Genomic DNA, 22770 nt, shown 5'->3' on the forward strand with positions numbered 1-22770 from the left:
TCGTCAAAGCTCCGTTTCAAAGTTTCCGACCTATGCAAATGTGACGTTTTTTTTTTTTTTCCCTCACCGTTGAGGCCTCGGAAATGCAAATGACTGCCTCTCGCATTTTTCCCTCTTGGCCGGCGGGAGATGTTGATCCGAGGTGATAAAGCCAGCATAGCGATGATGTTAGCAGCATAGCGATGCTGCTAGCAGCATAGCGATTTCTCGCTTCCTTCACGGATTGCCGTGAATCCGTCCCGGAGACTGAGGTTGGTCACTGGTGGCTGTATGACGAGCGCAACCCAAGCAGCGGGTTCTCCTCTTCTGCATGAGCAACTTTACCAGGCGGAATTTGTGCGTTCGTGTGTGTGCGTAAGCGCTTTGCGGCGGCCCGCACCGTACGCCAGCGTGACCCACCTTCAGCTTTTCAGCTTTAGCGCAGCGGTGTGCGGACAGCTGCGTGGCGGATCACCGCGAGGGCCCTTTTATTTAGGTCACATTCTCCGCTCCAGCGGCCAACAGAAGGGAGGGAACCCTTGTCCACCCCGATGAATACCTTGGGCCGGACATGCTCGGTAGCTAGCGCCACGCTAGAAGTGGAGCGTTTGTGTGTGTGTGTGTGCGTGTGTGTGTGTGTGTGTGTGTGTGTGTGTGTGTGTGTGTGTGTGTGTGTGTGTGTGTGTGTGTGTGAGCGAGGGATGGAACACGACGGGTAGAACATCTCAGCGATAAGGGGGTGCTGCGCACACTTGCGCAAGCAGCTCAGTTTGTTTTGGGGAATTGTACAGGTTGTCGGCCTGTAAATGTCAGTGGGGAAAAAGCGCTCCTTTTGTCGAAATGAAGTTCCACTCAGCACCACCACTACCATGCCACAAAATGCCACCAAACGGTTCCGTTTATTCCTTTGGCTAGTAGACTGCTTTTGCCAATCAACACTTGACTTGTTGGATTGGATTTGGCGCCATCTCGGGGTGAGAGCCAAAATAGCTCAAGCGAGTGTCACCAGCCAGCCAGCCAGCCAGCCAGCCAGCCAGCCAGCCGCTCGCCATTTGTGAAAAGAGGGTCTTTTATTGCGCTACTCTGTCTCACTTTGCCCTCTTTATGCTTCCTCGCCATAACACGGTGGCCTATTGCTTGCGCATTATAAATGGGAGTAATGAATTGGGGGGGGGCGGGGTCTTATCATTGTCTCGTTAGCCCGGCACAGCCTGCAGCCGACTACGGATGTCGTGGCGAGGCCGGCCGGGGTCGTTTATCGCCGGGGGTGCCTGGCCAGGTCGGGGACCCTGTCAGATGCTTTTTACTGGCCTATTAGTTTTCTCTCGGAGCGAAAACCGCCACCAAAGTGATTATCTTCTTAGCTTGCGTGCGCTCGGAGAAGGTGGATTGGAGGAGCGGAAAAATAAATGCCTTTTTATGTGTGTGTGTGTGTGTGTGTGTGTGTGTGTGTGTGTGTGTGTGTGTGTGTGTGTGTGTGTGTGTGTGTGTGTGTGTGTGTGTGTGTGTGTGTGTGTGTGTGTGTGTGTGTGTGTGTGTGTGTGTGTGTGTGTGTGTGTGTGTGTGTGTGTGTGTGTGAGAGTGAGAGAGAGAGACGCTGTTCCGAAAATAAGTGGCGGATTTTTGCTCGGATGAACCCGAGGCGAGACAATTTTTTTTTCTCATTACATTGTTAATTGTTGAAAAATAAGGAAGGCTCCTTGACCCAGACGAAACGCGCCGGAGTGGAAATGTGTGTGTGTGTGGGGGGGCAGATCAATCTGCTCCTATATTGAAGTCTGAAAGGACAAAAATAAAAGGTTCCCGTCTTGATATTTCTAACTCTGCTTCCTGTGTCCTCCTCAATTGTTACCCTAACCCAGCTACCATGACCACGAAAGGCTTGTCCAGCAGCCACGCTCACCATCACGGCGGCGGCGCTTCCTACAACTCGGTGACGCTCGCTCACTTGGATGGTCAGCCCCGCTTCCTGAACCCGGCCGGCGAGCCTCGCCCGTGCTACACCCAGCGCAGCTCCTTCCAGTCGGAATGCGGCGGCGGCTACCCGCCGGACCTGGCCAGCTGCACCTTCCCTCGCAGACATTACAGCTCCCATCACGAGCTGAAGGAGGAGCGCGGCAGGGTGGCGGCGAGCGAGGAGGGCAAAAACAACACCGAGCGGCTCCCCCGTAACCCGACGGAGCAGTCGGATCAGCGAGCTCCTGTGCGACGGGAAGGCTACCACACGCTGCAGTACAAGCGCACAGCCCTGGTGGAGCACCCACGCAGCGACAGCCCCGGGAGAATCCGCCACCTGGTCCACACGGTCCAGAAGCTTTTCACCAAGTCCCACTCCCTGGAGGGGCCCTCGGGATCCGCCCCGAGCGGGAGGCTGAACGGCGGCAAATCCAGCCCCGACGACCCGCCGCTGTCTTCGTCGGGAACCCTGAAACACAACAAGCGCGGCAAAAACAAAGACCGCTCCAAGTCGGAGCCAAAGATGCGGAGCGCCATCTCCGGCTACTGGAGCTCAGATGACACCCTAGACCGGGAGATGTGCCTCTACCAACCGTCGGGCGTCATGACGGTGGGGCGCCGCTGCCCGGAGAAGTCGCAGTCGCAGTACTTCATGGAGTCGTACAACAGCATCAGCGCCCACTCGCTCAAGACGTCCCGCAGCAACAACGACGTCAAGTGCTCGTCCTGCTCCCGCCCGCCGCTGACCGAGAAGAGCTCGTGGTCTTCCACTCTGACGGTGAGCCGGGCACGGGAGGTCTACCAGAAGGCCTCCGTCAACCTAGATAAAGAGCTAGCCAAAGGCGAGCGGGGACGCGCCTCCTGCCACTTCCTGCAGGTAGGAGCCAGCGAGCGAGCCAGCGACGCCCCTCTCGCATGTCTCCATTTGTCTTTTGACCTCATCTTCATCAGGACGTTTCCTCATCAAACTCATTTTTTTGTCCTCTGGTGCAAGCGCACGTATCGTTTTGCACTTACGCGGCCGTTTGCGTGTGCTCGTCGGGCCACGCGGTGAAGATGAAAACCTCTGAGAAAGAGCAAAGCGGAGGAAGTCTGACAACGTTGAGGGAAACCGCATTTTAAGAGCTTGCAAAAGTCACTAACCGCAAAAATCCAGTCGAGATGTTGCGGGCTGCGCTCGGACGGCGGCCAGAGCAAAGTCGCGTGTCCATCCGATTACCCAGCGTCGCCCTTATTTCGATGACGGTAAACTCTTAGCCGAGCTCCGATCTACGTATGAAGTGGCTCAGCGTCTCATGGACTTGGTGAGACTCGCTCACATTGCGCTTATTTGAATTGATTTATCGCCCCCCCTCATCCTTCGTCAGAAAGTTAGTGGAGCGGAAGGCGGCGCCCGAGGACCATCAATAATTGAAGCGCATTGGGAGGACAGAGCAAAAATTATTGGCAAAATACTTTAGGGCCACTCGGTGCTCAGGGTTAGTTGGGGCATTACGGGTTAGCATTGATGGCAAATGGGATTTGATGTTGCCATCTTTCCCGCAGGTGCCTCAGGATGATTGGGGCGCTTTCTGCCCGCCGGGCAAGGACCAGCAGATCCCCTGCCGGAGGATGCGAAGCGGCAGCTACGTCAAAGCCATGGCCGAGGAGGACGACGACTCGGACTGCGGCCCCGAACCTTCGCCCAAGGCGCAGGCGCGGCGCGCCAGCTACCTGAAGGCTACGCAGCCGTCGCTCACCGAGATGACCACGCTCAAGTAAGCGCCTACTTTGAATGGACCACAAATTGCCAGCAAGGAGGGGCGGGCCGGGCCGGGCACACAGCGCGCTTGATTGGCCGAGGCTCCCCATTACCGCTTGTTCTACAGAGCAGCTAGCCCCAGCCTCGCACCGTCCCGCCCTGCCCCCTCCCCTCTAACCGCGAGCGGCTGAGGCCAAGGTGATTGTCCAGCGCTGGCGCTCGCTATTCAGGTGGCCTCATTATTGGTCCGGCCCGTACATAATCAGCGCCGCCGGATCGAGTTTTCTTTGACCTGATTTTCCAGCAATCAAATCAGGAGAGGGAAGGAAAGCGGGCCAGAAAATCGTCCAACTAAGAACAGAAGGATTTCAAGTACATCCTTCTCACCACACATTTTTGATCCTTTTGGCCACGAAGAAATACCTTTAGGTTGAAGGACCCCAATGTTTCAAAAATGATTTTTTTTTTATCTGCTCCCTTCCTGCTTCAGGATTTCCACGGAGCACTCGCCCAAGCTGCAGATCAGGAGTCACAGCTATCTGCGGGCGGTGAGCCAGGTCTCTATCAATAGGAGCCTGGACAGCTTGGACCCGGCGGGGCTGCTGGCCTCGCCTAAGTTCCGCTCCCGAAACGAAAGCTACATGAGAGCCATGAGCACCATCAGCCAGGTGAGACACACACACACACACACACACACACACACACACACACACACACACACACACACACACACACACACACACACACACACACACACACACACACACACACACACACACACACACACACACGCGCACACACACACGCGCACACACACACACACACACTTGCACACTTCCTCCTCCTTGGTTCTCAAATCGGGGTCACTGAACCCCCACAAAATCCTTTGCAATGAATTGTCTTTCCCTTTTAAAACTCCTCAGTGACAAATGGTGCCAATAAAAGGCCACGCCAATTACTCAATTTGGTTTCTTGGCACCCATTTTTGGAATTCATTTGGTCTTTACACATGCTACTCCTGTTTAATAGATGTTGGAACTGAGGGGATCCTTGGGAAAATCCTCCCTGGACCTACAAGTGAGCTGCTGTCTTTTGCTATATCCAGTAAGGTTGGCGCAGGAGGGCGGGAATGCTATCCGCAAGCTTTCCCGAGGCTTGAATTTGCAATCAGGTCACAAAGTTTGAATAGAAACTAACCCCCCCCCATCTCCCACTTGGACCCTTTGTGCGTGCGTGGGCACGTATGTGCTGCTCTGCTGGAACTTGGAATGGCTAATTCGACAAGATACACAGAAGGCCCTTATTTTCAATGGAACCTTTTCATAATAACCCGAGACTTCCGCGACAATATCCACTTTATTATTGTTTGCGCATGTTGATATCGTTGCGTTATTGCTTCTTCTGTCCTCACCCTTTACAGGTGAGCGAGGTGGAGGTGAACGGGCAGATCAAAGCGGTGTGCGAGGCGGTGTTCAGCGAGATGGAGTCGCAGGCGGTGGACGCGCTAGATCTGCCCGTGCCCGCCGGCTGCTTCCGTGTGCGCAGCCACAGCTACGTGCGCGCCATCGAGAAGGGCTGCTCGCAGGACCAAGAGGAGGAAGAGGCCCCGGGGCGTGGAGGAGGCGGAGCCGACCGCAGGGCAGGATCGCCCCCGCGCACCACCACCGTCAGAACCATCCAGAGCAGCACAGGTTGGTCTTCAACTCTCTCCGGGGACGGCCGGGTTTAAAAGGAAGGAAGATGATGTAAGAACGGAGGCCGCCGAGAGCTGTCTCGATACTTTTGTACATTTGACGACGTTCAAAGAGCAGCCATCAAAGTCCGCTTCTTTCTTTCTTTCTTTCTTTCTTTCTTTCTTTCTTTCTTTCTTTCTTTCTTTCTTTCTTTCTTTCTTTCTTTCTTTCTTTCTTTCAACTGCCCATTGAAAAGGCTCATCGATATTAACCGGAACAGGAACGTCATGCACGATATATGGATGGGAAAATGATTTATGAGCACACACATGCGCCGGCGTACTTGATGTGCTTGCCTTTCATTGTGCAGTGACTCAAACGTACAAAATGCAAACAGCTCGCATTGGTCAGCCACGCTAAAATAATAAACGATAACAAAAGAAATGTCAGGATGAAAGAACGTGAAGTAAATCAAACGATAAAGTATAGATATACGCCGTACATTCTAAAATATTCCAATCATTCAGTTGGTAAAATGCATTTTGATATCTATTTGATGTTTAGAAAAGCATACTGAATATAATGCAATCCTTGTACACGCTCACAAACTCTTGATAGCAACAACAACGAAAATAATTCTCGTGCAACTTTTTGTTGATTTGATGAAATTCACCTCATTGCGTGTTCTCGCTTTCGTTGAGTTTTAAAGCCTAACTTGGACAACAGCGCCCCTCACAGCACAGTGAGTTCAGCACTTTTTAGGTTCAGGAATTTCGACATGATACACAGTTTGAAGATCAATACCGCGCTTGAATATAGGAAATGAATCATAAAATCAAATAGAAATAAAACATTGTTACGTTTGACACTCCAGCTCAGTGGCCTAGTAGTAGAGTGTCCGCCCTGAGACTGGAAGGTTGTGGGTTCAAACCCCGGCCGGGTCATACCAAAGACTATAAAAATGGAACCCATTGCCTCCCTGCTTGGCACTCAGCATTTAAGGGTTGGAATTGGGGGGTTAGATCACCAAAAATGATTCCCGAGCGCGGCGCCGCTGCTGCTCACTGCTCCCCTCTCCCCCAGGGGATGGATCAAAATCACATGGGGATGGGTTAAATGCAGAGGACAGAGCCCTTTGAGACTGCTTGTGATTTAGGGCTATATAAACTTGACTTGATTGATTGATTGATTGATTGACACAATTAAGTTTGTGTTTGGCCTGCGAATCTTTTTCAAACCACGGGAGGGAGCATGGGTACCACGATGAAAATAACCCTCACATCCCCCATTTTTCCTCATTTATTTATTAGCTCGCTTTTGGAAATTATGTCGTTTCTGTTTTTTTTTTTTTTCCAATGCTTTGTCGTCGTCCCCCCCAAAAAAATATTATTTTTTTGGCCATATTTTAGTGTTTATGTGCCTTTGGCATTAGGCTTATGAAGAAGGTGTCCTTTGTCAAACATAAACCCTGACTGTAAATATTTTGAGAAATCCCCATTTAGTCGAATCTGTGATCCGGGTCCGTGCCTTAAGGGTGGGGGCTGAAGGGGGTTGGGTTGGGTACCGCGTCCCGAGTCCTGACACATGAGCCCACTTCCCCGTCCGTCCGTCCGTCACACTCCAGGACTTTATTCCTCTGTGTTGGCACCGAGAGCGAAGCCACCATGGCCCTTTTCAGCTGTTTCTACGGCATGTGCGATGACTGGGTTCGCTATTGTGAGTAGAAAAATCAAGTCAATAAGGACGAGCAAGTCGCTGCGTTTTGCTTGTTGACGTCCGGCCGGCGCTTGAGGACACGAAAACAGGAAGCGGGGTGACGTGGCCTTCAAAGTAACAGGCAGCCATGTGGGCTTGGCCGCTCGCGAGTTGAGTTCACAATTTAAGTTAGCATTTTGACTAAACGGCATTCTAAAAATGGTACAATTTGCCACCGGGTGCAGTGCTTGACAGTGCGCTACCTACCGTAGTAGTTAAACGCTTAATGCTTTTATTCTGAAAACAAACGCACGGATGCTGGTGTTATGCTTCAAACCTCACATATGCCGTCAACGCAGAGCCCATCCCTGTTTTATTGTGCTCGTCCATCCTCAAAGTGGGCATGTTAAACGATTTAAAATATGAGAAAGGATCGTTGAATATCAAATATTCCCATCAATATGACCTAGCCGATTTATTTGCTCAGCTCAACCTACTTGTGCTTAGTGCGTGGTTGCTGGGAATTGTTGAGCGGCCTTTCCAGCCGCCTGCTATTTTGGTTTGCGCCTGGGACAGGTGCCAGGAAGTGTGGGAGCGCGTCACACACGTCCTAGCTCAGCATCACAAAATTGCCACTGGTCTGACTCACTAAAGTGATTCTAAGACTTGGCAATACAATATAGTCCAGCGGTTGTTTCTTCTTCCAATTAATTCGCCCTTAGAAAACTCTAGTGTTCCTGTCCAATGTCCAACATGAGGCGCTAATGCCACCTAGTGGCAGAAAAATGGACTTCTCCACAAATCCAACTTCACTTTGAACATTTGAGCACAGTCAGTGAAACATGGCATAAGTCACATCTCGCCAAACTTGACTGGAGTGAAGACTTTGGCGTGCTGGCTGCCAACACGTCACGCTGCGGTGGCCAGACGCAAGTAGAGCAAATACCTGAAGCCGTTGGCATCGGACAGCGTGGCGTCCAATGGCGCAGTGCAGGAATACGTCTTTGTCCTTCCCTCCCTTGCAGTCAGTCCCACTCACTTCCTCGTCTGACTTTAATTACAGGCCCGGATCTCAGCGGCGTCCGTACGTGTGAGCGTGAGCGAGCGGCAGGCACCTGTGTGTCAGCCCATCAAAGCCTCCCCCCGGGTGGAATTATTATTATTCAAAGCGAGAATTAAACAGCTCGCTTCCACTCACACCTGCTTATTGTTGTCATTCCGTCGGCTTTGATGGTGTGAGGGCAGAAAAGGGGCCAGGTGGAGGGAGACGTGCAGAGAGACCGACACCGAGAGACAGAGAAGCACATCGCATCGGCACGCAGCAATGCTAATATGGAGGAAATCTGTGCGCGACCCCTTTTACAAAACGTTAATGCTGCAAGTTGAAAGAAAAAATAATTAGGAAGATATCCCGTACATGAACACAAGTGGTGAAGCAACAGGTGGAGACAGACAATATTTCAATCCTCATTCTTCAGCATTTGAAAAACAAAACAAAAAAACCCCCACAGGGGTGTTAAAACTTGACACACAATACAAAAGTTCTCCTCCTTTCCGTAACGGCTTTTAGTAGGTTTTGCGTCATGGAAAAAAACCTAATCCAAATACCTCCATGGGTGTTTGCGTTTGTCGCTGCGGGCATCGAGCCCAAATGGGAAGCTTGTCGAGATAAACCCTGGTCCTACGCCGCAATGACGTCGTCGCCCTGTCACGGCAGTCTGAGAACGCCAGCCAGTGGGAACTTGCGATGGCCCGCATCACGCTCGGCACGGCTTTTGCTGCCAGATTCACGAGGCATATTGTTGATTTATTGTCTTGAGGCTCCAAATTCAATGTAGTGTTGTGACCTGGCCTGACTTGCAATGCTTGTTTCCTCCAGTAGAGGTCAATATAGCCTCAACTGTGGCCAACTTGGTCGAAAAGCCATTGGACACAGAAACTCGCCCGCACAAACTATACTTTTCAATTCAAAGACACCAAAATGCAAGACTAAATGATTTCACATGCCGCCGCAGCAGCGTGCAACCTAACGTGCAATTTTAAAGCCAAGTAAAAGCGGAGTAATTCTTCCGACAGTTTATTTGAATACAATGAAATAAACAGCCCCAAAACATGAATAAGAGGCTTCCACATTGTACAGTATTTAAAACAAGTGAACAATGTTGCCCGCTAGCTTCATACTAACATCATAATGGAAAAGCCCATTGACATGCTAAAAGCAAGTATCAATAGTGACAATTTTGAGTTAAGATCAGGGGGATGTTGAGAAGAATTGGCAAGCCCTTTGAGACTCGGCTGTGATTAAGGAATACAGAAAAAAATCGAGACTGTTGCCTTTTCAAGTTTTACGTGGCCTGAATTGGGCCTCGTGCGGCAGGCACTTTGATGCCAGCCATTAAGGGAGGGAGGGAGGGAGGGGCTGATATATGGACGTCTTTTGACACAGGAAGCGCAACGTCACTCATCCTTGTCCCTCCCTCGCTCTGTCACGCTGTCAGATTGGAGGGGGGAGGGAGCTGACACAAAAGAACGGTCCGCATTGCTTTGCAGGGTGCTTTCCTGCCAAAGAAAAAAAAAATTGTTGGATTGGATCTGCTCCTCCTCCCACCCCAATGTCTTTCGCTCATGTTTTGGCAAAGGAAAAACAAAGGATTTCCTCTGGACAGCAGCGCCGATAGCATTGACTCGGAGTTAAAAGTGGTCACGAATTAAGGGAAGTCAAAGTAAACAGAGGCCAGCCCAGTCGCCAAGAAACTGCACGTTTCCTAATTTGAAGCACTTGGAACCTGTACACAGTACTCTGCTTTTTGGACTTTGTTCTGGTGACAAAGTTGCCTCTCCGCTGGACTGGAAAGATCTCAAGTCGCTCGTTTGGAGCCGCCGCAGTGTGGGAGGGCTGGCAAATTAAAGATCTCTCTGTCAAGGTCCCACACTTTGCGTACAGTAGTGTGTGTGTGTGTGGAGGGGTTAGGGTGAGGAAGGACATTTAGGAGGCTCCCCTTCTGCTCCTTTCACCTCCTGCTCTCTCTCTCTCTTTTTTGAACCCATCATTAAAAATAAGCCACAGTTCACCCCGGTTGCACATTCAAAGACAGCCCCAGCAAGCAAGAATGCACCTCCTTTTTTTTTTTTTTTTCCTTCCTCCTCCCACTTTGCTGCTTCACTAACCAAGCGATGGCTTGTGTGGGAGGGAGGGAGTTTTGAAGACCCCCACCTCCCTGTGCAAGGAGAAAGAGATGAATGGGCAAAGGAATGCGGGAGACAACATGCGCTCTCGGCAGGAGAGTGGGAATGTCGGTCGGCGAGGCCATTGTCCCCCCCCTCCTCGTCCGTTCCTCCCTCCCCGCCGCCCTGTGCTAAAAAAGCGGGTGCCAAAAGTCACACCTGAGAGAGGCCGACATACTCTATCCTGTGAGCAGGATGTAAAGTGGCTAGACGCAGCCCCTTCCCTCCCTGCCGACTTTTTCAACTTTTCTGGCCCGAACCGTGGCTGGTTTATTTCCCCCAATCTTGTCCACACACACAGAGAGCCAGCCAGCCCGGCAGCCAGCCCGGCAGCCAGCCAGCCAGCCTTCTGACGTCGCAGGCCCAGATGTTTTTTTTTCAAGTGCCTCTGGCTGTGGATTAAGAAGCCGCTATTGCAGTGTCTCCTTTCTACAACCCCCACCCAGCACCATGTGCAAGTGGTCAAGACAAAGACTACTCGAAAAAAAGATGACGGGGGGGAGGCTGGAACAAGTTGAGGCTGATGTTGAGCTGCATTCCTCAATGAATGTTGTTCATAAAAAGACTTCCTTTTGAGGATTTTGAATCACGAGAGCTCTCTTTAGTTGGAAGGGGGGTGGAGACTTATGAACCTTTGACCACATGCTCTTAAATGGAAATAGCAGGCCGCCCGCCCGCCCGTCCCTCATGTGACAGTTTGCACCGAAAGGTCCAGCGATTCCATCATGAGGTGACCAATGATGCTTACAACTTCTTTGGAAAAATTGATGAAAATATCCAGTCAGATAAAGTGATTGCAAAAGTGTGCACACCCTCCAAATCTTTTTCTAAAAGAAGCTAGTGTTAAGGTCGATGAATCAAAATGTAGTTAACCGATCGCTCACAACCGAGTCAGCGCTGAGTCACGCATTCATTTTCGCTGACTTTACCCCGCGTCACGGCTGCGGCATTGTCGCCACCGTCGTATAGCGGCAAAGCGTGCGTGAGACGCGTGGGCTTAGCTCACGCTCAGGTTTCTGCACCACAAAACAGCTGGAATGCGCAAGGACATTGAGGAGGCTCCCCTTCTGCTCCTTTCACCTCCTGCTTATCTGAGTGTGGAATGAGCAATGCTGTCCCTCTCTCTCTCTTTCTGCGGGCAGTGGCCAACAAAAGCCTCACGTGTCCCTCCGATTGCCTGTCGTGATCGGGAGAAAACCAAATAGCAGAAAGGCCCAACACGTACTGTAAGTCGCAGCAGTTTTAGGAGCAGCGTGTGTTTTTACAAGTGTTTTCCGGCCCACCGGCTAAATATAGTGGCATAGAGCCAGCTATTGTGTCTGACGGCGCTCGGGCAGTGTACAAACCCCCTACCACCAGTAGCACGTGGCTGAGAGCCCCAGGCCGACCGACCGACGTCAGGTGACTCACGGTCGACGTCAGAGAGGACGAAAGAGCTGACGGGAAGTCATTAAGCATACCAGCCAGCGCAGAACAGAATAGCTGAACAGCTATTTTGCTGCTGCGACGGATGGATGGATGGCATTTCAATGGGGAAAGATGATTTGAGATACCTTTTGAGTTGACACCTTGGACTTGTGGAGGGAGAAATAGCTCTTAAATACATAGATAGAGCAAAAACAAAAAAACAGACTTGTGATGTCGCCGCAACGTCTTTTGTTGTGGGTGACACGGACCCCGGCCGGATGCGGGCCCCTGCCCCTGGCCTGCATTGTGGCCGTGTAATGTCACACGCCGTGAACCGCCCAGCTTTGCCCAACCTGTCGGTGGACTTTCTTTTTATATGCCCCGAGAAAAAGCAGCGACGTGCGCGTTTCCCTGGCGATGGCTATTGTGCGTGTGTTTTTGAACGCCCTATTATTCCCTCGGTGACGGTGGAGGTGTCGCCGGCTGCAGCTGCGTCAAGGTAAACAAACGGCCAACAGAAGCTCGGCGCCGCCCCTTTACCCGCCCTTCTGCTGTGACGCCAAGCCCGCTGGCAAAGTTCACGTTGTCGCCACGGCGACGCTATTGCACAAGCCGTCCAGCTGGCCCGGCCGTGTTTACGTGCGGCAGAAAGGGGCGGACAAATGGATGTGTTTGTGTGACACGGGCAAATGGCAGACCCTCAGCCCAAACACGGTGCAGCTGGGCTGTCGACGTCCGTCTGTCTGTCCGCCTCCCCCCCCACTTTGGGCTGGATTTTCCCTCGGTTCCCGCACGAGGGAGCTGCGCCATCTGCTAGCGTTTTATTTCAAGTGGCCTATCACAAAGCCGCACCAGCATGAACACCGACACGCTCGGTTGAGCCTCAAAGAAGAGGAAGTCTAAAAAATGCGCCGTCTCATTCTTTGATAGGCCAGGGGGAGTTGACACCGATGCGTGGGCGGGCGGCCAGGCGGGCGGGCCTTTGAAGCATTCAAGTCATTCGCTGGTCAAAATGCCTGCAGCCCAAATCAGGAGTCCATCAATTCCCTTATGCGGGAAGAAGCCATTTTGATTTCATTTGAAGCTAACATAACACGACCATTATTTGTGGCCTGCAATGAACGAGAGCCGAGTGAAATTCTCTCTCAAGTGGCAATTCACGTGCTTTTGCCGACGTACGTGGTATCTGGTTTAGCCGTGAAGGTTGGCGAGCGTATCGGCGGCAGGAAGTCTGTGGTCTCCATTCATATGGGGCTGGCTTGCTGGCTAGCTGGCTAGCTGGCTGGTTTTTGTGTTGACTTAACCTGTCTGGGCTTTCCAAACAGCTGGCAGCTTCTCCGTCCCGTTTTGTTATCGGAGTTACTTTCGGATGACTCGAAGGCCCGAAAGCGCCTGTCATCCTATCCGTTGAACCTGGCCGGGCGGATGGAAGGGGCAGGACCTGCCTGGCCCTGCGCCTCTCCCCGGTGGACGTGTACTCGCTGACCTTTTGCCCAGATGGCGTCTGTCTTATTCCCCCTGGACCGTTGGTGGAGCGCCTTTGGTGAAATGGAGTAAATGCTTGAAGCCAATGTTATTGGTGAGTTTAAAAAGCAAAAGCAGGCTGACTGGAAAACGCAGGAAGTCAGCTGTTTCCCATCTGCTTTGCGGCTCGCGATGCGCGTGTTATTTACAGAGCGCTGATGTCAGCCCGCCTGCAGCCGCCGCGCCATTCATCCTCCCGTTTGAAGATCCGCTGGCCTCTCGAGCTGAGCTGAGCTGGCTTGGGCGGGGCGAGGCGGCGGTATGGCGGATGAGGATGATGTCAGCCAGCCTCTCGGTTGACCTCTCCAGAGAGCGCGGGCCTCGCTCTAATGGTTTTTTTGGGCATGGCTGTGGTTGAACGGCATGCTGGCAGCATTGGGACGGGAGCTTGTTTGCAGGCTTTCTTTTCTTTTCTTTTCTTTTCTTTTGATTGACTCAAAAGTCAGGCTGAACAATTTTCCAAAACTAACACAAGCAGTAAACAAAATACTTTTGTTTGGTTTGAAATGAAGCGACACCATTGCGCCAAAGCTTTGAAAAGATCCCGAGTTTGTTTGCATGTCCTCGTACAGGTTTGACCGGTGCGAAGGCTCCTTTAAGTGTCAAAGGACCCCCCCTCGTCTGCCCAAATGACACTAGGCTTGGCCATTTGATGGCTTCATTCTTGCACATGCCCCTGTTTTTGTTGTAGTGTCGTCATGCATCAGCACCTACAAGAAGACCCCCCCGCCGGTGCCCCCGCGGAGCACCCCGTCCAAGCCCTTCATATCCATCACGGCGCAAAGCAGCACCGAGTCGGCCCAGGACGCCTACATGGACGACGGCGGCTCGGGCCCGCGCAAGAGCATCGGCTCGCAGCCGGCCCTGTCCAACTCCACCGAGAGCATCGACAGCATGAAGGCCCTGACGGCGGCCATCGAGGCGGCCAACGCTCAGGTGCACGGCCCGGCCAGCCAGCAGGCCGACACCAAGGCGCAGAAAGAAGCGCTCCGCAAGTGCCTCTCCATCGGGATCCAGGTGGGCTCAAAAAACAAGGAGCTCCCATTTCAGATGGAGCTCGCCAACGCAGCTTTGGGAATCCTACTTCCCAGAGAAGTGTCGCTAGGACGTGTCGATAGGACGTGTCGATAGGACGCGTCGGATCTTGATCTGAGCGAGAAGGCCTTGTTTAGCGCTTAGCTGACCAAACTAGCCTGCGCAAACGCGTCTCCAGATCGCCACCTCGTCCGTCGTGCTTGGCGTGTTGATTGACCGCCGCTCCCTTACCGACAGGTGGAGCCGGAGGAGGAGGGGCCGGAGGAGGAGGGGCCGGTGGAGGAGCGCTCCAAGTTCCACTCCATAGGAATTCAGGTGGAAGATGAGCGCTGGTGAGTGAGCGAGCGAGCGAGCGACAATGGAGTGAAAGGCCATTGCGTGGAGCAGATTGGAGCGGAAACAAATCTTGCCGCGTTGCCTTTTTTTTCCGGGAAAAGAAGCGAGCAAAAACCAAAGGATTTGTTGTGTCCGATGTGCAGCAGCTGTCTCAGCTCACTGATGCTTGGCGTCAAAGAGAAAAGCCCCCCCCCCCTCAAAGTGACAGCTGGGCTCGGAGGATGTGGTGCAGCTAGTGGGAAGGAAGGTGGAGGTACGAGGAGGAGGAGGGTGACAGCCATCTGTTGCAGCACTCGGACGCTTTTGGGGGACTTCCCCCGTCCCGCGTGCAAATTTCCACCTGGCCAATTTGAGCGGAAGGAGCCGTTGAGCAAACAGCACACGCTTGCTTCTCTTTCCACGCCGTTAGCCGCCCTTGTTGAATAGGTACTTCCAAAGAGAAAATCCTGAAGGTTCCAGGGCCTTTCAAGTGTTTGGCCTTGCCCGACGTCCGGGCCCCCCCTCCCGCAGGAAGTTGTTAGCGAGCGGCCGATAGCCTGAGGTCATTATGGCTGAACACCTGCTCGGTCGGAGGAGTTACTCTTTAACGGCGCTGCTGCCTTTGATGTCGGGCAAACTCCACTCCCGTGTGTTCACCTCCACGCAACGAGAGAGATGAATAAGGAGGAAGTGATGAATGAGAAGATGAATCAGGACGAGACGAGACGAAGCGGGCCTCTGCGCGCCTTTATTGGGCAGGTCAAGCCGAGGGTCGTCTGAGATGTTTTTGCCAAGATTACAGCCTCTTTCTTCTTCATTAGTAGTCGTGCAAAACAAACAATTAGCCACCCCCCCCCCCTTTTTGCAAGTACAGACTTGAGACAAACCGGTAAATGATTTTGGTGACATTACTCTCTATGTCCGCAGTCAGCGCCGCATGACCCGCTCCAACAGCGTCACCGCCGCCGTCCAGGCCGACCTGGATGACCCTTCGGACGGGCCGCCGCGTCACTGCGCCACCATGCCGCGCCAGCACTCCCGCGACGCCTCGGCCGCCGCTTCCACGGTCCGCATCCAAGGCTCGGGCAACCACTACCACGCCTGCGACTCCGGCGAGGCGGGATTGGACCCGTCCATCCTGCCCCCTCCGGACCCGTGGCTGGACGACGCGGCCGAGCCGGCGACGGGAGCCCGGGCCGTTGGCCGCTCGGTTTGCCCCCGGGATGGCCGCTGGTTCCTCAAACTGCTGCAAGCGGAAACGGAACGGATGCAGGGATGGTGTCGGCAAATGGAGCGGGACCAGACGGACAACCAGCTGCCGGAGGACGGTGAGTCTTTTTGAAAGTATCATGAACAAAAGATCCATTCTAAATAGGAAGAAGAACCCTAGATGGTATGACCTGTACGTATATAGATTATCAAAGTCAGCTTTATTGTCAATCACTTGACATGCCAAGACACACAAAGAGAAGAGATCGAAATTGCGTTACCCACTATCCCACGGTGACAAAACACACAAAAACAACACAAAAAGTGAAAACAAGAAGGCCCATACAATGAATAAACAAGAGTGACGAATAAATATCAATAAATAAGCAAATAAGAGGAGCGCATATATCTATGAATAATCATATCAAATGAAAGATCTGTTTTACCGTAACTTGCCACCCTTGTGTGAAGTAGTTGCACTACCAAGGTGACCTTGGCAAAGTGCGTGACATCACCATTGCATTAGGATGTGGATGGAGCAGCATTTCCCGTGATGATGTCATCGCCTTGCCGCTGTCATGCTGCTGCTTCACTAATGCATTCATTCTCCCTGCCGCTGCTGCAACATGCCTGCAGTGTGCGCTAGCTAGTGTGAGTGAGTGAGTGAGTGAGTGAGTGAGTGAGTGAGTGAGTGAGTGAGTGAGTGAGTGAGTGAGTGAGTGAGTGAGTGAGTGAGTGAGTGAGTGAGTGAGTGAGTGAGTGGGTGGGTGGGTGGGTGGGTGGGTGGGTGAGTGAGTGAGTGAGTGAGTGAGTGAGTGAGTGAGTGAGTGAGTGAGTGAGTGAGTGAGTGAGTGAGTGAGTGAGTGAGTGAGTGAGTGAGTGAGTGAGTGAGTGAGTGAGTGAGTGAGTAATTGTGCGCGGCGGCGCGTGTGCATCTGCAGTCATGGGCAAGATCCGCAGTGCAGTGGGGAGCGCCCAGCTGCTCATGTCCCAGAAGTTCCAGCAGTTTCGGGAGCTGTGTGAGGAGAATCTGGTATGTCACCTCATCCTCTGCACGCCCCCACCTCCACCATGGCGACACTGACGTCATCCTGCACAATTCACCCCGACTGGGAGGGGAGGGAGGGAGCCAGGCGCCGATTGACTATGCATGCAGCCAGCCAAGCTGTCTCGGGGAGGCAGTTGCAGATGGAACGTGGCGGTCGGTCAAAGCCGTTTTGCTCACAAAGCAAGCAAATGTCAAATAGAAACGGAGCTGATAAAGTCCTGCAATTAGCAGTGCATCACATTCATGACTATACATCAGTCATGTCCAAAGTCCGGCCCGCGGGCCAATTGCGGCCCGTGGTCAAATTTCATCAGGCCCGCAGCCTCTGTGATAAAATCTTTAGTATGTGGCCCGCCGCCATTGTTGACCAGCGCTTTAATACACCAAAGCTATTTTATATTTATGCCGCAGAAATGTAATCTCGCGCGACCCGGCGTGATTTCACAGCGAGAACATGACTCCAGCTGTCCTGCTATGCGGAGCATGCGCAAGTCAAATGCGGAAATAAACCCGTTGTAAAAAGGGTACGCGCGAACCGGCTGCGTGAACCCTGTGTGAAATGTTCATGAGGCGAAAATAATTTTAAACTCATGTAAATTTAAGGTATTTCATACAGTTTGTTCAATGTTATCGTATTTTATGTATTACTTATAACTCCTGTTTAAAATGTTCATGAGGCGAAAATAATTTTAAACTCATGTAAATTTAAGGTATTTCATACAGTTTGTTCAATGTTATCGGACTCTTCAGATATGAATGAAAGGCAGAATTTGTGTTTTTAGAGTTGTTCACATCTGCCTGAGTGGCTTATATTTGGTTATTTTGTCATTTAAAAAATAAAGACAATTGGGAGAATGAAATTTGTTTTATAACAGTGTTTATTTGGATGAAATTGTAGTTAAAAAAATGTCCGAAAAAACTACTGGCCCCCGGGCCCCTTCACTTTATCAAATCTGGCCCTCCTTGCAAAAAGTTTGGACACCCCTGCTATACATCATTGATATTGATCAGAGATTGGTACTAACATCATTTATTGATTGATCTTCTTCTTGCTGCTGCTAATTGTTCCGGGTCTGCGTTGCCGCCCGCCCTTCAGAATCCTGACGCGCACCCGCGGCCCGTCTCCCAGGACTTGGCGGGCTTCTGGGACATGTTGCAGCTGTCCATCGAGAACATCAGCCTCAAGTTTGACGAGCTGCACCAGCTCAAAGCCAACGACTGGAAGCCTCTGACGCCTCCGGAGATCCAGGTAACCCCTCTTATTTTTAGCTGGTGGCTGCCGCGTGCCCCCTGCTGCCGGTGCGTTTGTGGAAACGTTTGTGCGTTAGCTATGAGGAAACATCAAATAAGGATACAAATGTTTGTATGAGAGCGCCATTAGCCATTTGCATGAATTTCATTTGGCTCTTGCTACACTGTTTGTATGCTTTATTTTGCTGACGCCACCACTTTTTGTCTTGTTGACAGTGAGCCGCCATTTTGGAGAGCCTGCCTATCTCCACTCGTGCTTTTTGTTTTGTTTTAACCTGACAAATGGCTGCCTACGTCCACCGTAACAGCAGAAACATTCACTGCATGCATCCTCCTCCCCCCCCCCCCCCTCAAAAGAAGGTCATTTTCTCAGCTTTTTTTTCTCCCCCAAATGTTTGCTCGAGCTCACGGCTGAAGTGTGTTTTCCCACCTGTCCAGGAGCGAGGCGTGCCACCTCCCGTGCCAAAGAGGTCCCAGAAGGGCCACGCCCCGCTGGCGAGGGAGCGCTCTCTGGAGAGCTCCGAGCGGCAGCGTCTGGAGGCCCGCAAGCGCCTGCTGGCCGCCAAGCGGGCCGCCTCGGTGCGCCAGAGCTCCGCCACGGAGAGCGCCGACAGCATCGAGATTTACATCCCCGAGGCGCAGACGCGATTATGAGATGCTCCGTCCGGCGGCAGCAGCGCGAGATGGCAAAGGTGCTAACAAACTTTACCGCATCACTGTCGCCGTTGGAAGAAGTGGGTGATTTATTTATCCGTTGATTCACCACGGAGCACCCTAACCCTGGTCTTTCCACCTCAGCTTTTATGTAGCGCTCACGTCCCTCAAATCCAAACTCTCTCTCACCATGGCTCTCTCTCACTCATAATGTGTCCTTGATACGTAGGTTAGGCAGCAGCAGCAGCAGCAGCAGCAGACATGATCAGCTTGTTTATAGAATTGTGGCCAAACTCAAGGCTGCAACACTGTGGTGTTCCCCAGCTAGCTAGCTAGCTAGCTAGCTAGCTATATTACGGCCCTCGCATAGCCAGACCTCCCAAGTTGTTTGTGGGAATGAGATATATATTTATTTATTTTTAAATATCCCATGTCACCTGTCTGACCTCTTAAGCTATATAATGAGCTTCTAACCGTTGTAGCGTAACCACAGATGGTGAAATCAAAGCGCACGTCTTTGGCTTGGCGGCTCGCCGTTGTACGTCTGTGCGATGAAATGAGTCTCTTGCAGTGGTCAAGAGGTTACATTTTGTTTGCGCTGGTGTGCAGCTTATCCGGAAAACAAAATTGTGGGTGGGGGGGGTTCGTTTTGTTTTTAAGACACCCCTCGTGCAGTACGTGTGTGTGTGTGTGTGTGTGTGTGTGTGTGTGTGTGTGTGTGTGTGTGTGTGTGTGTGTGTGTGTGTGTGTGTGTGTGTGTGTGTGTGTGTGTGTGTGTGTGTTTTGACATCATTCAGTCAAGTTCTTCCCATGTCCTGGGAGAATCCTATGAGATTCCTCATGAGAATCCTATGAGAATCAGCAGCCCCATTCAAAACATTAGGTACACCCGCACAATTTAAAGCGACAAAGACGATCCTGCCTTTGCAAATATGTTTGCTTGTCACCTTGTAATTGAACGCAATATATTTGTCACCTTCGTACAACAGCGCCGCTCTAAACTTCTTTGGTGGACAGTTAGCGACAGTTGTGGATAAGCGGACAAGTATTTACGGAATTGAGCAGACCCCTAAAAGTCAAGTCGTTATGTATCATTCCACTCTGTTCTATTGTTTATTATATATTATTACAATGATTTTATTGCACCCTAATCTATTGCTTCAAAACACAGGATTATTTTTGTAATCGCTTTTTTGATGCTCCTATGCAAATTTCAATCCTTGACAGGGAATTCAGTTGAAGTTCATTCAGTTTCATAGTTTGTGTTACTTTAATAACTTAATACCATTTTCATTGTTTAGGCAGAATATACACTGGATATGATTGTTTGGGTGTACCTAATATTGTGGGTGTAAAAAAGGTCGACACTGAGTCAGGCGCCCTCAGATGAGTTTGATGGGTTATTTTTAATAAACTGCTTGTATCTTTTTTAGAATGTCATTTTATAACATCTTTATTGACAGTATCAAGACAAGACGACTGGACATTTTCCTCCTCACTGTGCTAACTCGCTGAGTTGCAGAGAAAAGCTTCTTTTTTTTTTTAGTAATTTTTATATATATATATATATATATATATATATATATATATATATATATATATATATATATATATATATAATTTTTTTTTATGATTTATTGAGTTAGGGGACTGTTTTCGTCCTTTCGCTTTTCCTTTTGCGCCTTAATTTGGACAGTCGAGCACAACGGGCGTCTCAGGGGAAGGTGCGAATGTATACGTTGTCTCTGCTGTCAATCAAGTAGAATTTGCCATCACACAGGAAGCTAGGAGACGTGACTGGTCGCCTTGTTGGAACTCACCTGCTCGTGTTTTGTGCCATTGAACTTGGGGCTTTTGGCTGAGGTTCGGAAAGGGGGTGCGTGCCTGCGTGCCTGCTTTAGATGACATCGCTCATTTTTCGGTTTTTATATTTTCATAGATCGAGTCGTGTGTGCGTTGTGTTCCCAGAATGACACTCTGATCATCATCATCTTGATGAGAACATATCAACTCCTGATGTAGCAGGGAGTTTGTGACGTCCTTCAATTTGACTTCAATGAATGTGGTAAATGGAATCCGATAACATAATGAAGCAGACATTTTTTGGTAATTAATGTTGCTACGTGTTTCACGGATGTGACGGCGGCATTAAAGCGAACCCTGTGGCCATTTGTCTGCTCTCTCCGCATATGTTTCTCACGGCACCGCAATCCAAAACACGACGAGGGGAAAAGGCCGGCGCGTGGCTGGCCCTGCAATTACGCTTTGACGTGATTCGGGCGCAGGATGGTCTCTTTCAATGACTTTTTGACATTCTCAATTGTAGCTGATGAATGAAAGAGGCAAGCGGACGACAAATCCTATTGAGAGGCTTTGCCCGTGCGACAGCTGTCGGGCCAGACCGGAAGCGGCCTCCCTCGCACGACCGACTTACTACACACGGTCGTTGTTAATTGACGCGGGATTATGCTCATTAGCTGACAGACACGCCACTACAAGGCCATGAAATGTAGAAAAAAAAAAAAAATTTATTGAAGTCCCGCGTGACCTCTTGCTCGCCACAAACATTGCACAGTATGGAAAGAAATCACATCAGCGGGCGGCGTCATGTCGTCCGTCACATTAACTATACGCGTGGTCCTATTGTACATGATGATGCTTGGTTTTGGCCATCGTAAAAAAAAAAAAAAACACACACACCGTGGAGTGTCACCGACGTCCAGTCCACTGGCCTCACCTGCTACATTTTTCATCTGGAATACACATGTCCCTTGTGCGGGCAATAAGGGAGTAAAACAGCTCAATGACAAACTATAGTGTAACACGGACTACAGTAGTGAATGCGTTGATGCCGAGAGCGAAAGGAAACCAAACAAAGTGTTAAGACGCCGAGATCCATCAGGACCTGAAATGCGGTTGGATGAAAAGACGCAAGACAGGTAGCGTTCGTCCCGTAGTTTTGGTCCCCGGGGTGCAAATAAGATACAAGTGGATACAAATATGAAATGAATAAACATCTTTGAGCCAAGGCACCGTGATACTGTGTTGTTGTTTTTGTCATTCAAAACAAAAGACATTTGGATTGGTTTAGAAAAGATAGAAACCATGAGCACGGGCGTTCTCAGTCTGTGAACTTGGGGGGGTCCCGCGTTTAGGAGACTAACTGTTTGGCCTGCAGCTCCATCTCGGCGGCCCGCTTCAGGGCCACGTCCACTAGGAGCTGGAAGCCACTGAAGTCCTGCGTGAGGTCCGGCGGGGTCGGGGGAGGGGTGTTGAAGAGCCCGCTGCTCAGGTTTCCCTCCAGGATGGTGCTGGCGGCGGGGAGGCGGGGGCCCGCCCCTCTATCCAGACACCTGAGAAGCGCCTGGGCCGCCTGCAGCCGCTCGGCCGCCTTGTCAGAGTTCAGCGGCGACGGGGCGCTCGGGCTGGCGACAGTGGTGTGACAGATGACGGACGGCCGGGTGGGCGCGGTGCCCGTCGAGGACGACCAACAGGCGGGCGAGGGCGCCTTCCTCAGGACGCCGGGCTCGAAGCAGGAAGGGTGCAGGACCCGTTTGTCGTAGCCGCCGTCATCGTGGGGGCCTCCGGCGGGGCTGCAGCTGCCGCTGCTGCCGCCGCCACCGCTGTGTTTGGGCGACTGGGAGCTGTCAGAGAAACTGTCGCCCGCCTTGCCGCACTTCCTGGAGATGGTGAACTGGTTGGGGTCCTTGCCGTCTTTCCGCAACATCTCAGGAAGGAGGCGCCGGCGTGCGTTGATGAACCAGTTGCATACCTGGAAAACGGAACAAGCAAGTAGTTGAATTGGACGCACAGCACACCCATTTGAAAGCCATTGGACAGCCGTGCTACCGATGAGATTTTGCCGACTGGTGCACTTTTACCGCCGCTTTCCCTCTGTGTTGTGATTCAGGTTGGGTTTTGACTCGGGTGCGGCAAAAAAAGCGCGGCAATAAAAGGCTGGTTGTCATAGCAACAATCGGGGGTCAACCGCCTTGTTTTCTTTGCTTCCGCTGGCGGACTGGCGGGCTAGTCGTAACTGGCTGCAGCTATGTAAATGA

General features: G+C 51.4%; 2 protein-coding genes across 14 annotated transcripts in view; one reads left to right on the forward strand and one right to left on the reverse strand.

The window, feature by feature from the left end:
• Positions 1–21930, forward strand: part of LOC147041965 (disks large-associated protein 1-like) — a 37696-nt gene extending 15766 nt beyond the window's left edge. The window contains exons 6-17 of one of the 9 annotated variants that reach the window (XR_015069145.1): positions 1842–2812; positions 3481–3692; positions 4167–4344; positions 5097–5367; positions 13892–14217; positions 14473–14567; positions 15478–15878; positions 16701–16792; positions 17904–18056; positions 18497–18750; positions 20493–20588; positions 20681–21929. Coding sequence is in view for 7 of the 9 variants with exons in the window: in XM_085938888.1 (XP_085795014.1) it covers positions 1847–2812; positions 3481–3692; positions 4167–4344; positions 5097–5367; positions 13892–14217; positions 14473–14567; positions 15478–15878; positions 16701–16792; positions 17904–18056; positions 18497–18712 (2910 nt within the window). In the remaining 2 variants the exon portion in view is untranslated. Of the gene's footprint in view, positions 1–1841; positions 2813–3480; positions 3693–4166; positions 4345–5096; positions 5368–13891; positions 14218–14472; positions 14568–15477; positions 15879–16700; positions 16793–17903; positions 18057–18274; positions 18419–18496; positions 19497–20492 lie in introns of those variants that run through there. The other 8 variants (XR_015069146.1, XM_085938888.1, XM_085938889.1 and 5 more) reach the window with 8 other exon arrangements.
• The window catches only part of tgif1 (TGFB-induced factor homeobox 1), a 6864-nt gene continuing 4443 nt past the window's right edge, over positions 20350–22770 (reverse strand). For all 5 annotated transcript variants that reach the window (XM_085938895.1, XM_085938896.1, XM_085938898.1 and 2 more), the window contains one exon: positions 20350–22484. In XM_085938895.1, coding sequence (XP_085795021.1) covers positions 21864–22484 — 621 coding nt within the window. In that variant the 3' untranslated portion in view covers positions 20350–21863. The remainder of the gene's footprint in view (positions 22485–22770) is intronic.

The sequence above is a fragment of the Syngnathus leptorhynchus genome, chromosome 19 (assembly GCF_054491065.1).
Source record: "Syngnathus leptorhynchus isolate UIUO chromosome 19, UIUO_Slep, whole genome shotgun sequence".
In the NCBI taxonomy this organism is placed as follows: domain Eukaryota; kingdom Metazoa; phylum Chordata; class Actinopteri; order Syngnathiformes; family Syngnathidae; genus Syngnathus; species Syngnathus leptorhynchus.